The sequence below is a fragment of the Pyrgilauda ruficollis genome, unplaced genomic scaffold (assembly GCF_017590135.1).
Source record: "Pyrgilauda ruficollis isolate IOZ18807 unplaced genomic scaffold, ASM1759013v1 scaffold106, whole genome shotgun sequence".
NCBI classification, from domain to species: Eukaryota; Metazoa; Chordata; class Aves; order Passeriformes; family Passeridae; genus Pyrgilauda; species Pyrgilauda ruficollis.
This window is the reverse complement of record NW_024508766.1, coordinates 259,068-274,926: the sequence shown is the minus strand read 5'-3', so window position 1 is coordinate 274,926 and position 15,859 is coordinate 259,068. Positions and strand designations below refer to the sequence as shown.

Genomic DNA, 15,859 nt, shown 5'->3' with positions numbered 1-15,859 from the left:
ACCCAGGTAGCCTTCATAGATTTGATTTCACAGCTTTACAAATTCAAACCTCACCCTTCTAGTGAGAGAAGAAAGCCCTCCCATGTACATCAACCTTCATAGACATCAGTCTTCTCTAATGTCTGTACTTTTGCCAGCACATGAGCAAGTGAGTAGGTCTCCATGGCTAATAGCTGAACTACGTACTGAACTTCCCTCTCCTTAAGAACCAACACAAAGGCAAGCCAGTATCTTATATTTAAAGCATCCCATTTCACCAGGAAGATCTCAATAACAGTAATACATCATCCATTAGGCTCCTGCCCAGCTCCAAATCCACTGCTGCAGATAGCATTTCCTATGCAATGCAGGCTAAAATTTTAGCACTGACAAATCCTATTTGCGCCAAAACCATGCAGCTGGCAAGAAACCACTACTTTGCTTCTATTATGAAAGGTAAAAAAAAGAAAAGTCAGAAAGATGCACGTATACAGCAACAGATATTAAAACCAAAAGCATGCAGAACTTCCTTCAAAATGGACAAAAAAACCAAGGAGGAGAATATTTTTTTCTGCCATGAATCAATCCTAGACAGACTACTTAACATATGTGAAATTTTGTTACTTCTCCCTCACTGGGAGAGAAAACTTCCTGGTTATCCATGTCACTCCACTCCAAGCAGGCTTTTGACAAGCAGATGGCCTGAAGCACAAATCTTAGTTAAGCTCTTTGTGGCCTGCCTCTACAATCAGCTGAACGTTGCACATTTCCTCCAAGGATACTTCAGTAAGCACACTGCTCGCAGTGCCTGCTTGCAAGTAAGACAAACATAAGAGCCCAGCAGACACAAGGGAAAGCTTTGTGTGATTCTAACAGCAACAGGCCAAACAGAGGCAAGCAAATATGAAAGGAAGCTTTCTCCAGAAAGGAACAGGAAATATGAACCTGGTCAGTTTTTCATCACCTGGTTTGGAGCATGGATGCAATAAATCAGCTGACCATCACTGTAGCTGTTTCTCTGGTATCATCTCAACAGCAACCATTTGCTTCCTTGGAAGACATCTTGCAACTTAATCAAATTTCTCAAGAAAATATCTTTGCCACCAGTTTACATTAGGGAAAAAACCACTTTAAGTACCATTCCTTGTGAAAAATGTACGCAACAGATATGCCACTTAACCCGAGGTTCCTGCCTCCTGTCACTGGATCCCAGGAAGAAAAGATCAGCACCTCTGTCTCCACTTCCTCTCTTCAAAAAGCTGTAGAGAGCAATGAGGTGACCCCTCTGCCTCCTTTTCTCCAAAACAGAAAAACCTTAACCACTTAACCACTTCTGAGGAGTGGTCCTTAACCACTCCTCAGAAGACATTCATTCCAGCCCTTTCACCATCTTTTTTTGCCCTGCTCGGGATGTATTCGACGCCCTTTAAAATATTTTTAATTTGTGGGGCCCAGAATTACACACAACACAGGTGGAAGTTATCTGAGAATGAACGTAAGTGGCCTCATGACACCTATCACATGCTACAGTGGTCTTGAGATCTCATGTCTCTGGCCAGATTCTCTAGTCATTGTGATTTGGATGCACCTGACTGCAAAATGAAAGACCTCATGCGTTAAATGTTTCAAGGACTATGGCCAAAAGAGACCTCAGAAGTCAATACCAGCACTCTTTGTTAGCATTAGGACTTGCAGTTTTGCATTACAGTTTCTGTCCTGCTCCAGAACTTCACACATTAACATAAGCAGTGAAGCACGGTCTAGTTGATGCATGAGGTCCCAGTGCAGCACAGAGTCTCAGCAGAGAAGTGGAAATGTGAGAAGCAAGAGAGTGAGTTGGAGAAGGAGAGTACAGAAACCCCTGTGTTTATTTCACAATGTGTTCCACCCTGAACAGACCTGTACTGCCTTTGACTGCATTCAATCTTGCTAACTTCTTCAGGAAAAATTAAGGACTTAATCCTCACTTCACAAGCTACTAAAGTCAGGCAAATGCAGCAGTAGAATATACAGAAGGTCACTGCTAAGATGTTAAACACTAGTGTGGTTTTCATTCAGGTTTATCTGGCATTCACACACTCTCACATCTTCCCTAATGTAAGCTTAGCACAGGAGCTGCTCTTTCAGAGCTTAAGTCACACAGTGACTTAAATCCCATTATCTTCATGAGGGCTTGGATATCTGTATTCAAGAACAAGAGGACTCCCTCTGGACTGTGTTTTGTGATATACTCAGCTGAAAAAAAGTTCTGGTAAGGGACATGAAGTAGGCAGTGCCCCCCTGCTGGCATGTTACAGATGGCAACCTGGTTGCATTTGCCTTGTGCCTATAGTATTTTAAGAACCCTTCTGAACCAAAACAAGTGTCCACTGATTCTTGACAGAAGAAGGAGATGTGAAGCAGAAGTCCCCACTCTAAACTGCTGCCCGTAGATCAGCGCACCTACCATTCTAACACCTGCATTTTTAAACTATGCCTGCATTATCTATCATAGTGAATACCTATCCAGAAACACAGATGTACCCTTTCTCCTAGAGCAGTTGCACTGCACTATGGATTCAAGGGGTGCTGGAAGCATGAAGAAGAAATTTAGGCAGTACTATTCATATGCACAGTTACATGTGAAAGGATTTGCATGATTTATCCACAAGGTGACATTAAAAGAATTCAGTATTTAAGGCAGACATTCCAACCTTTTACCATCCAGTTCTTGCCATTTCTCCCGTTCGTGGCAATAAAAGTAGCACATTAAAAGGGCTCTGTGCAGCATCATATTTAGAGCTACTTTGTGTTCTGTATAACACAATATGACAATATTCTGGTCTGCAGAATGTTGCTTTCTGCAGTAGGAAATCTCTCTCTTTGAACACATCACAATCTAACATTCCAGTAAATTCTCCTCACTTTCCATAGGTTTCCTCTTTTCTTTCTCATAAGAAAATATCCCAGACCTTGGCCCCCAAATCATCCAGTAACAGAATGAACACCCAGAAGGTCTTAATGAAGTTCATTGTCATCTATTTCAAACCAGTTTCCCTACTTGTCCAAGCCAGCTGTGACAGAGGAAGTGATACAGTGTAGTACAACATGGGAGTCAGGTGTTCGTGCACCTGAATTTGATTTCACACAATCTTAGCAAGAAATAAGCAATGCACAGTGAAAAGTATTACAGCTAAACTCTTTCAGGACCCTTTCCGGATCCTTCAGTTCCTGCTCTCTCCTGGGAAATCATATACATTGGTTATGATAACATTAGCCCCGCCCTGACCTGGCTTGGCAAAGACCACTTCTAATGTAAAATATAGTCATTAAACAATTCTGGTTGTCTTCATTTAAAGAACCGCTGCAGGAACAGCAAAGCGACAAATCACCCTGGCTACACACCTCTGTCAATGTCTGTGATGTAACAGGGTCAGAGGTACAAAATATCCCCTTGCTGTTACTTCCGTGGGAGAAGAAGCAGCAATTTTAAGCCTTTAACCTCTTGCTACTTTCTTCTTGTTTCACACAGCTAATAAGCATCATTACTTCTCCATGGCTTCTGTCACTGTCAGACAATAAATAGTGTGACTTCCATATAGGGTGTTGAAAGGTCTGAGAAGCACAAAAAAAAAAAAAAAAAAAAAAAAAACAAAAAAAAAAAAAAAAAGAAAAGCTACAGAAGGAAGGAAATCAGCCATATAACCTACTATTTTGTACTCTTTTTCCTGGACCACAGTCCCCACTACTAATGAAAGGGTCAAGGATTTTGCCATGAAGAGGCCACGGATTTAAAAAGACACATTTCAATCTGGTCAACCTTCAGGCAGAAACTCTGCTGCCAACACAGCAGCAAAATCCCAGTGCTGGCACAGCAGAGGATGACCTTCCACTGCACAGGAACAGCAGACTTCTGCACACCCTCTTTACAACAAGCCAGGGAAAGGACACATTCTACTTCAGCAATTCAATAAGCCATCAAACGGATTTCACAAAACCTAAATACCCTCATCAAACTTTCAAACAAAGCAATTTGTCACCACATAACTGCCTTTCCTTGGCTGCTAACTTGCCAACTTAGCTCACCTATCTTTCAAAACTACTTGTGTCCTTCTTCCTCTATGGACAAAACTCCAAGGAAAAGCAAATCTAATCATTCTGTGCCATTAGAGACAAGCCTAATACCTTCAAAGTTTGCTTCAAAGGCAATGACAAAACTCCCACAGAAGCATTCTGCTAAGGTTAGTGCTACTGCTAATTAGCAGAGAGTGAGATCTCGTCTTCCTCAGTAAGGTGAGTGAGGAGGCAGGAGAATGATGTTTTTCTATCAGTACTTTATTTGACCACTCCCTATGACAAAACCTGGTTCCAAACTCCTGCAATGCTTCAGAGACCAGCATAGGCATGTACAGTAGGGAAAGGTCAAAAGCAACCACCTGCAAATAGTTTTAAAATCCAGGTTCTCAGCTATCATAAGCTCTGGCCTAAGTTTCATTTTAGGGCTGTACGCTGGGAAGAAAAAATGACTTATGAAAATGACATACCCATTATGCTCTGTCAAGGACATTCAACTGGCCCTCAGCCTTTGTGAATTTTCACCATCTGAGATAGCTGAAGGGTTAAGCTACCTTATCTGTAAGTGTTCAGCAAGCAGAATCTATAGCAGGTCTGATTCTGTGTAAATTAGAAGGGACCGTAATGAAAAAATTGCAGTATTTTTTCTTTCTTCCAGGAATACCTTAAGAGATTATGAGAATGGTATAAGAACTTCTGCACCATTCAAAGAATCCTATCAAACAGAAGACTGAATTCAGAGGTGTTCTGGGAGAAGCCATATTAAACTAAAATCAAAGAGCCATGAAATCCACCCAAAGACCTCCCAGAAAGTGAGGATAATAAAATGGTCACTAGCACATCAGACCACATATCCTACCTAAAGCAAACCTATCAACTAGATAGTTTGGTGCTCTGCTCAGTTTGGCCATCCTTGTGGACACAATTCACAGATTATTCTGAGTTGGAAGGGACCCAGAAGGATCATTGAGTCCAACTGTTAAGTAAATCTCCCTTTGGATATCAGAACTGGCAGACAGAAAGGGCTCTGGCCCCAAAACTAGGGAAGCAAACTATAACCTTTAGTCCTTGGTTTGCTGTGCCAGTCTGGCCAGCTTGGATGATTTGCATCAGATTGGGCTTTAACTCCAGGGAGAAACCAGTGTCCAAAACCAGCTTGAATTTCTGTATTATATTTGCACTGGGAGATCTTGTTGAAACTATTTGTAATTTAAAAATAGGACTCTGCTTAATGAATTAGCATTTCCTGGATTTTACCACTCTGCAGAGACTTCTCCTTTATTGAGTAAGTGGGTAAGTTCCAGACACATTAAGTCATCTGGCAGAAGAGCTGGTGCCCTCGCCAGCATCTTGACAGACGTCAGGAGCTCAGACTTCACAAAAATATGCTTTTTGAATTTACCTTCCCAGAAAGTCCTATCATCATACAAATCCTGACCTTGGCATGCAACATCTTGTTAGAATGAAGGTCTGCCCAGGGTGAAAGCTGTTAAGCACAGGCAGACACTGCTTCCAACTCATGTTAAATCACCAAGGTGCAGAAAAAAGCAGCCATCGTAGATGTTATTGCTTTGCTGCAGCCCTCCTCCCCCCACCTTTAACTGCAGTCTGTAAGCAATTATTTAACTTTACTGGATTCATGGATCTCCAGCTGTAGTGGCTGTATCTCCAGTTTGCAGGTATATTAGTTCAATTCTGCGCAAGCAACTTTGCACTACAGCAAACAGTGCAAAGCCTGCACATCTTAACACTAATTCTCCTTCAAAACAGGCACTGAAGAGTGAAATGAAACATAGCACTGCTACCACACAAACTGCTACCTTCTCACGTAGATGTCTTCTTACCTTGCTATTTTGTGCAAACAAATCAGTCCCTTTCTTCTCTAGTTTGATATCCCTATTCAAAAACCCCAACTAAAACTTTGGTTGCTTCCTCTGTTCTTAACTATGAAAATTTCATTCCTGTGGTGAAAAACACCCACCACTTTCAGAAATGAAAACATTATTTCCATGCCATGGGATAGAGTCCTGCAGTAAATGTTGAAGTTGTATATGATATCAATATCACTACACATTAAACATTTACACAGCCCCATGATTCTACAGTTTCTTCAAAGAAAAAATAATGAAAAATGCACACATGAGATAGAATACAAAAGAGAATGATCATCTTCCTCTGAGGCCAATATTTCAGCTCCCAACAGCATCCAGCATCACCTCAGTGATGCTTAGACCATTGCTTAGACCTAATGTCCTGGTCAAGCAGCCCAGAAAGTAACTGTGGCAGAATAAAGGAACCTCATTCCCAAATGTTCAGTGTTTTCAATTTCTCCTACACATGTCCCTACTTTTTTGGTTTTACACCATTATGTTAAAACAATTCCTCACACACGTAAGCTAATATACAGAAACCTATAGAAGATTGGCCTTCAATCCAGGTAAAGTGTGTAGGAATACTTTATTATCATTTCCATCCTTATTGTGGCAGTGTTCTCACTAAAAATAACTCTCAAAATATCAGAGACAGAAACTTCTGCTCTGGGCAATTTTTGTTCAGGATTTAGCCAGTCTTTGGGGCAAAGATGAAAGCAGGCTTACACACATAGACAAAAATGTCATTCTTTGGGCTTACTCTGCCTAAATCAGTCTTCATCCTTTATAATACCTGCCTCAGTGGCATGGCATGAAGAAAATCAAGACTGGCACACTGCACAGTAGGATATGCATCCAGGTGGTAGGGTGCCAATTAGGCACGACCCAGGGCTAGCACACCCTGTACGGGAAGTCTTTTCTCTGACATTGGGCTTTGGTCTCTGCTTGTTGCTGCCCTCTCCTGCTCAGACTCTCCAAACACTCCACTCCGGGATCATGAAACAGTGACAGGCATATATACTCTTCCAAGTCCTCAATAAGCTATTCCAGGTGCAGACCCTACCATAGTAGACCATCCCCTCTCTTTCTGAGTGCAAAGAGGAGGGATAGGAGGGATTCAAGGCCCCTTGTTTGCCAGTCACACTTACCTCCTAGAGCTTGTTTCATAACAAAATCCATGATTTGTTGCTTGGGGTCCTGCCCACCTTCACACCTCACATGCACAGAGACTGGGAATCCTTGGAAGGCAGCCTGCAAAGAGGCACAATCAAAACAGGAATAGTGTCTCTAGGAGAAGAAAAGGCTAATAATGCCTGATTTTCCTCAGCTCTCTCCCCACAGCTTTCCTCCCTTTGTCTGAGTGCAGACAAGTTTCCAGCCCTCCACCTTTCAGACCCTGCTTCTCACGACAGGGTACCCGAGGAGGAGAGCTGCATGTTGGCGAGCGGTCAGAGGGTGCGGGGAGTCAGGGGTGCACGGCGGCTCCCCCAGACCGGGCAAGTGCCCGGGAGCAAGTGCGGAGGAGCAATGCGGTCCCCTTTCATGGCTTGTTTCCTGCAGACGGGCAGGAAGGAGTTAAACCTTTGAACTTTCTCGTTTCCCCGCCTGCTTCTCGCCCTCTCGGTTTTCAGAGGGTTTGCTCCGAGGTGGCAAGTCCGCCCGGGACCGCCGAGGGGGCATTTGAAGGTGAACCGCTCTGCAAGTGCCCGGGAGAACAAGCGGGGGATGCTGGGCGATCAGGATGCGGATGCAGTCCGGGTGGCGGGATGGGAAGTCCCCACCGGAACCCCTCGGAAAGCCCCCAGCGCAATGCCAGCGAGGGCTGCACCTCCTCAGGGTGAGCCGGGACGGCTCAAGGTTGACACCGGCCGCCCCCGGTGCAGCACAGCTCCGACTGCGGCATCCCACCCCCCGCCCGACCTGGGCACCGGGTCACAGCGGTGCCAGCACCTGGAGGGACAAGACCTGTCCCCGTCCCTGTGTGCCCGCACCCCTCCTCTCCTCTCTGCCCTTCCCGCCCCGGCGCCGCTACCTCGCTCGGCGACAGGCGCTGTGCTGAGACGGGCCGGGCCGGGGCAGGTGGCTGCGGCAGGTGCCGGCTGCTGCGGCTCCTCTCGTCTCCCACGGGCTCCGGCCGGCGCCCGTGTGCCCGAAGGTTGCCGGGGAAGTTGCGAGCGCGGAGTCGGGGAGAAGGAATGAGTCCACAGCTTCTCCCTACTTTTCCCCCGCGCCCCTCTTTTTATCACAGCATTTCCGGACCATCCCACCGACACGGTCCCTCCTTCCTCCTCCCCTCGTTGCGGGAGCCGGACTCTCTCCCTCCCCCTGCCTCCGGCTCCCCCGCCCCTTCCCTGCGCCGCCCTCGCCCCTCGGTGCTCGCCGCTGAGCAGGCCGGCGGCGCTCCCCGAACCCCGCGGTGGGGTGCGTGTGCCTGCATGCGTGTCCCCCAGCCCATCCCCGGCTGTCTCCAGCAACCAGGTGTCCTTGGGCTTTGCCGTGGGGGGAAGGAGGGGTGGCTGTCAGCCCGCTGTTGCATTTTGTAATTGGTTCCTTGCCTCTCCTCGGGAGTCAGTGTGTGTGCCAGGGGAAATCTCTGCAACCACGGCTTCCTGCAAAAGGGGGAGGGTGTGGGAGAGCGTTCTGCATCCTCTGTTCTGAGTCCTTCCCGGAGATCCCCTCTCATTCCCTAGGTCCTGGGAAACTAGGGAGTTGGAGAGGCAAGGAAGGCAGGAAGGGAGCGGACTTTCTCCTCCCTCTTGCTTCGCCTCGGATTAACTGTGGCCGGAGAAGAATCGCCGGCTGCTTGTCTCTGTGCTCTTGCTATCCAGGCTGGGGGGCGGGGGGGCGAGGCCAGGGAGGAGGGACGGGATGGGGGGGCGGGATGGGGGGAAAGAGGAAGGTCGTCTCCCTGCGATTGCCGCTGAAGGACGCGAGTGCAGCGATCCGTTGTCCAGCCCGGATTCGGGACGGCATCTGAAGGTGAGAAGGAAGGAGCTGTGTACGGTGCGAGCGCTACGTGGCAAAGCAGAGCAATATCCACTCCAGAGCACCGGCGCCCACCTTTAGGGATGCCGACAGCCGGCTTGGAGCTGGATGGGGAGGAGACGAGTTCTGCTGCTGATCCGCCCTTTTGTCGCTAGCAGGAGAGGTGGGACAGCAACCCCCAAAGTAACCTATATGGGTCTAAAAGGAAGGAGGGGGCTAGAGCGGAACGCTGCCGGGGATGGGGAGCAGCGGCGCCTCCCGGGGAGACGCTGGCACGGCCCGTGGGCGACGTCGTCTGAAGGTCACGAAGGACGCCGGGGCCGCACCTGGCACCGTGCGGAAAGGCATGCAGATCCAGCAGGCATGACACGCCAGTCAGTGCCTCCCGGGGCAGCGAGCCGACCATCGGGGCTCCGCAGTCTGCAAAGCTTTCAGATGCCAGCTGCAGATGCGGGAGTGCATGTTTCTACGCTCAGGGCAGTGTCTGCCACCTGTGCCTCAGTGCCCCAAGCCTATCAGTGTTTCAAAGGCATTTGGATAATGCCCTTTATAACACGTTTTAATTTTCTATAATCCTGAAGTGATTAGACAGTTGGACTAGACTGTCTTTTTAGGTCCCTTCCCCTGAACTGTTTGGTTCTATTCTACAGCCTCCCAGAAAACCACTTTTGCAGCTGACACTAGTCTTAGAAACTCACCTGGGTAAGCATGTGCTGCACTTTTTCTAACACCTTTCAGAGAGGAAAAAATAATACCAAGACAGGGTGGAAAACCTTCTTGTTCTATACCTTAACTCACCCCCAGAAATTACCATTCAAAAGGCATAATGCAGTATTTTTTATGCTTTTTCATACATAACAACATGTGTGTGTCAGCATAGATTACTGTGCTCAAGAAATGAACCTGGAAGCCTGCTAGAGCTGTGTACCTGGGTTTGTGTGTTATTAACACAGTGCTTCCAGATCTATGGTTTCTCCTGAAGTTTCTATATGACTGAGCAGGGTTTATAGTTTGGGTCTGTCATATCACACCTCACATTCCATATGATTGCTCTTAGAGAGAAGGACAGTGTCCCCACCCCAGACTACCAAACTTCCACACGCACACCTTGTTCTTGTCTCCCGGAGTCTGGGAAGGGACAATTCAAATACCCTCAAACAGAAGGATCAGAAAAGTGTAAGCTAATAGTTAGAACACCCAATTGCCTAAAACCAGCTTTCTTCTTCCTATTTTGGGAATCCCGGACCATGCTACATCAAGGAGCTCCTGCAGCAGCTGAGGGTCAGCATAGCCAAGTGGAATTGCTGAGAAATGTCATTGTTCCTGTTTATAGGCTCCTTACAAGCTTTGCAATAGTGAATGTCCTCCCTTCTGTGCAGAGGAGTGATGTCATCCACAGGGATTTCAGGAGCCAGACAAAACAATAGGGGCATCCAGAAGTCCCTGAGGGATCCTTGAGCTTCTTGTTGACCTGTTTACAACTACTGTTCTGTTTTCAGAGCCAGCTGACTCTCCAAGAGTCATATACCTGTGGTTCTGTTTCCAGACTGCACCCACCTTTTCCAGATTACACAGCTGACACAGAAAATCATGATACATGAGACAGCGAAACATAGCTCTTAACACAGTTCCCTCCTCTTCAGGAGACCAAGGCACATCATCATGAAATCACAAACTCCACTGAGATAGTCGGAGTCCTAACTTCAGCATCTCTACTCTGCCTCAAGCACCAGATTCCATGTAACTCCCACAGGATGTACATTCCAGATGAAAATCCAATCACTTGTGAGCCTGATTTGGGTACCTCCTGTCCAGGTGATACCCTGACTATTCAGTCAGGAAAGCTCCCGCCAGTAGACTCCTCACCACATGAGGATCAGGCACAGAGGCAGAAAAGGACACAGTCAAAAGAGATGATGTAGTCTATAGATCTGTGTCTATTCATAGTCTCAGAAAGGCTTCTTGAGAAGGCTTTTACCTCAGAGGCAGAGCCTTTACTCAATTTTCCAAGAAACCCAGCTGGAAAGATAGACTCATGGGGATCTGCTAGGTGATTTACCTGCTATACATGATGTCTGCTACAAGAGAAATAACAGCTCCTGCAGCCATGGTAATGATATGAGCAATGCCACATGCATCTTCTTCTCATGGCATATATCAATATCCTAGGTTTATAATAATTTATGAGTATGAATCTAGCAGTAATGCAATTTTATAACATTTGCTGGACAGTAACAAATCTCAGAAACAGCAGTGTTTTCTCACCAGAGTGAGGGATAGAGTCTGGTGTCTGTGAATGGGATCTATCCCAGCACCATGGACAGAGGAGAACAGCCGAACATGCCCGGACACCTCCAAAATTTCCCCAAATACCAAAGCCAGTTCACAATCTGGTTTGCACTCTGTAGCTGACATATGCCTGGTCCTGATTGTGGGAATAGGCTTGTTCTTCCTTGCAGAACCAGAACAGTAGGAATCCACATTGTGACCTTGCATGGTGCAGATGAAGAGTGCAGAAAACTGAGCAAAAATCTCCTCCACTGAGTTTTGTGCATGGAACTCAGATTCCTTCCTTGGACACCAGCAGGAAATCTGTGTAAAAAGTGGAATAAGCCAATAATTTAGTTTGGTGACATTTGCCATAGAAAAATATATATTTGGATCTCCAAAAAGAAGGAAAGGTCTGTTTTCAGAAGAAAAAAAAAAAATAAATTAGTCAGGATGTTTCATTTCAACATCTTAAAAAGCAGTGTTTGATTATTCATTTCCATATGGTGTTTGACTACTAAAGTGAAACCAATGCCATGTGAAAATTATACTAATAAGAAAGCTCACAAACAAAGTGTAAATGTTAAGGAAAATACTTTAGCAGCTGCCCAAAATGAACATACTTTGTTTCTTTTTTCCTTTTCTCCCCTCTATCTTTTATGAGCTCTCACTATTGGAACTGCTGCACTGTTTAGTAGACTGCCAGCAAGACCTGCACAGGAGCAAGATGATTAGCTTTTTATCAACATGGCTACTGAGACAGAGGAGTCAGGTACTTTCTAATGGTAGTTTGTATACATCAGTTGCAAATCCTTCACTGGTTCAGTTCACTGAACACAAATCTACTCTATGTTTCATTTTCTCTTCAACTGTCAATTCTTACTGTCAAAACATTTCAGAATTCAAGCATTTTTGCCTCTTCAAAAGTATGGCTTTGTTTCTTGTTGTTCCATTCAACTTACAGCAGGCTTTAAGTAAAGTCTTTATTTTCCAACCAAATTTTTAAAAAAGAACAAAAAACCCCCATAATATCCTTTTAAGAAGAGTGTTTCCCTTAAGCCAAAACTATAAAAGGGGTTTTCAGCCATTTCTGATAGCTCTGAGGCTCTGGTCCCTTGAGGTTTCTTGAAGATGAACTTTCTAGTTGAGCATTTGCTTCAGCTATTACAAGACCAAATTTTAGCTGCCCACCTTCAGAAAAACTGAAACGAACATGTATTGATTGTTCTGTCTTTTCTGTTTGTTTTCTACCTTTTCTACTCCCCTAGTCCCTGTATCTCCATTTCTTTCTTTGTTTCCTGTTCTCTGGACAAGTTCTTGCCTTACCAGACTGATTGAGAGTCCCTTCTCACCAGGACTCTGATTCCTGTGGATAGGCATGATCAGATAAATATCCTGCAGCTCTTATCTCCAGGATTTACAGTTCTACATTACAAGGCTTCCTTGGCAGACAGAAGTTGTCCATAAAGCCAAGAATCCGTATTTACCACTGCAGTGATTAAATAAAGATGCTTCTATCCAAAGCATATCAAGTTTTTGTCATGAGATTATTATTTCAAGTAATTTTGGCAGGAATTTTTCCACCAGTGAACAAGTCATCCAAACCAGAGCATTCTGTGATGTGTCAGCTTATACAGGAGTTTAGAAGAAAAGAGGTAAAAAAAATTACTGTTCTATATTTGATGCTGCTGAAACATTCTGCTTTGAGATATCAAAAGTGCTGCACGTTCTCCATGACCAAATCACTTTGCCTTGACTCTGCTTCAAGCAATACATATCTGTCTGAAAAATAAACAAAATCATAGCAGAGTAAATTGGGTTTTTTCAGAATTCTTTTGTCATGGACAGGGAAAAAGAGGTCACACTTTTCCTCTTTGTTGCAATTTAAAGTGCAAGCAAGATTCAAAATGTCAAACACACTTTACAACAGAATTTCTGTTTTCCCAAGTAATTCTGTGCCTTGCGTTCTTTTATTACTCTGTATTGGAAAAGAAAATGATCAGAGGGAAGCAGCATACTTGGCTGGAATGATAGCTTGGTGTCAGATGCTGTGGCCTGTAGTTCTTTTCCTGTGTTTAAAGAGTAGTCTCAAGTTCTGACCTCGTCTTGGAAGGGAGGCTCTCACCTCAAAATGTCAATCTCTGAGCCGTAACAACAAATTTAATTGTTTAACTTTTTAAACTTTTCATTAAGCATAAAGTGAATGTGTGCACATGTTAGTTTAACACAGCCTGCTATTCAGTGGGGGGTGGGAGAATCCACAGAGGCATCTTTTGGGGGAAAGAAACAAAACAACAAAAAACTGCTTGAAGCTTGTATTTTATCTAGCAGAGCCAGTCCCTGAAGGCTCTGAAAATGGACATGTTACTGGCTGTTCCTTACAATTAAAGAAGTTGGTAATGCCTCTGTGACAACATATTTAAGTAGGAAAAATCCTGCTTGCACACTCCTCCTTCTTCCGCGGGGTGGGGAGGCGGCCGATGGGGGCCATGCTGGCGCAGCCAGGGCCATGCCACCGGTGCCATCCTGGTGCCACGAGCAGCCATGCAGCCAGGACCATGCAGCCATCTCAGCATGGCTCACAGTGAACTTTGCCTGCTTAGCTGCTTTCAGCCAGCCGTGCTGCAAACAGAAGGGCAGGGGTGGCAGCAGCAGCTTCTCCTTTTGGGCGCCCCACATAAAGAGAGGCGCTGAACGCGCCGATGTCGCGGTGGCCGGCACCGCCCGCGCGGCTGCTGGGGGAACCGTGTGGCCGACAGCGAGGGGCATGACGAGCAATTCCCCACTGCGGAGCCCGGATGGGGTCAACTTTTCAGTGCTGTGAAACCCTGTAAGAAATTTTCAATTGACAGAACTTGAGAACAAACAAACCTGCGAACACCCATTCTCTCTCAAATAAGAGAAAAGGGAAAGGTGAAAACATGTGAGGACAACAACACAGCGACATTAAGGTCGGTTAAAAGGCGGGAGGGGGAGGAGGAGGTGCTCCAAACCTCAGAGCTGAGTTTGTTTTGCATGCCATGGTGAGGACTACAATACAACAAACTGTTTTCCCGTAATTCATGAAGCGCATGGAGGGATGAAAAGATCCATTAGGCAATTGAACAGCTTGCCTGGGCTGTCCAAGAATCCTTCTGCAGCAGGACTTCTGAAAGTGGAAGAGTAACAAGTACCAATTTCCACCTCGACAGTACACTCAATGGAGACACTGTGATCCCCATCTACAGTAGGATCCATGAGCTGGAGAGCCAAGGGGTGGTCAGCAAAACCCACTCACCCTTCAACAGTCCCATCTGGCCTGTGTGCAAGTCTGACAGACAATGGAGATTGACTGTGGACTATTGTGGCTTGAATGAAGTGACTCCACCACTGAGCGCTGCTGTGCCGGACAGGCTGGGACTCCAGAACGAGCTGGAGTCCAAGGCAGCCAAGTGGTATGCCACTGTTGACATTGCCAATGCATTTTTCTCCATTCCTCTGGCGACAGAATGCAGTTTGCTTTCACCTGGAGGGGAGTGCAGTACACCTGGAACCAAATGCCTGCATTCTCCACCAAAATTGTTGTGTTTTAACATTGGCCAAAGCCAGGCACCCACAAAAAAAACCCTATTTACTCATTCTCCTCTGCTGTAGGTGAGCAGAGGAGACTGAGTAAATAGGGGTTTTTTCTTGAATGCCTGGCTTTGGCCAATGTCAAACCACTACAGTGCATATCTTTAGATACTGCAGATACATGTAGAGCAATTACTCTTAGGTGTGATGCAGATGCTGTCAAATTAGGCTGTTACAGTATTATGCTCTTTACACTCAGATGTTTCTGAAGAGACCATGGTAGTTAGACAAAATGTGAAAGCTCAGGAATCCTCATAACTTCCTATTTCAATTTTGAACTTGATCTCCACTGTCTCACTTGGACAAGAAACCTAAACACGTGATGAAGTAATTTTCTAGGTAGTGTGTATTTGCTGAATGAGATTAGGGGAATAGCAGTACTTGAAAATAAATCTATGTAATCCACATAGATGTATTTAAGAAATAGACATATATGTCACTTTAGAATGTGATTGTTGGGTTTTGTTGGTTTGTTTTTTTTTTACCTCAGTGGAACTGTAAAAAGTAACTTGTCACATAAATTAAAGTATCCAGCCAGCTTGTTCCCTGCCTTTACTGGCATGACATTTCTTCTATCGATCCACTGAGTGTCAGTGAATCAAAGTGCCACAGTGTTGTGGGAACAAGCTTGCATGCAGGTAGCAGTGTTGGTGATTCTATCTCCTTGCATTGCACAACCAAGCACAAGGAATACAATGCAGTGAGGAAACCCATCTAACAGGGCACCCACAGCCTAATACATCACATTGTTCTTTCATCACCTTCTCTCCATGTGGCTCCATGGACAAACACTACCATCCATTTTCCTGCTTCATCCTTGTATTGCCAGTTGATCATATGTGTGATAGTTCCCATAATCTTTTTTCCTTCTGGTATTTTTTAAGACTTCCTCTCTTCAGCAAATGCCACAGTTTTCTGACAATACTGTAGCTTTGCACTTCCTCTCTCTGACTGCAAGTACTCTCCTTTTGTGTGCAAATCAATGCAACAGAGAAAAAATGTTGCATCTTTTATTGATTCTTCTCCCACTGGCATATTTTTTACACCTCATCTATTAGACTTGCATTATTATCCCACTGTCTTCAGGGGCT

At 45.3% G+C, this 15,859-nt stretch overlaps 1 protein-coding gene across 1 annotated transcript in view; it reads right to left on the bottom strand.

Moving 5' to 3' along the window:
- The window catches only part of CPLX1 (complexin 1), a 199,056-nt gene extending 190,698 nt beyond the window's left edge, over positions 1-8,358 (bottom strand). Inside the window, exons 1-3 of the mRNA XM_041471051.1 lie at positions 8,163-8,358; positions 7,936-8,117; positions 7,052-7,154 (exon numbers count right to left, since the gene is read on the bottom strand). Coding sequence (XP_041326985.1) covers positions 7,052-7,154; positions 7,936-8,117; positions 8,163-8,358 — 481 coding nt within the window. The remainder of the gene's footprint in view (positions 1-7,051; positions 7,155-7,935; positions 8,118-8,162) is intronic.
- Positions 8,359-15,859: the final 7,501 nt, after the last annotated feature.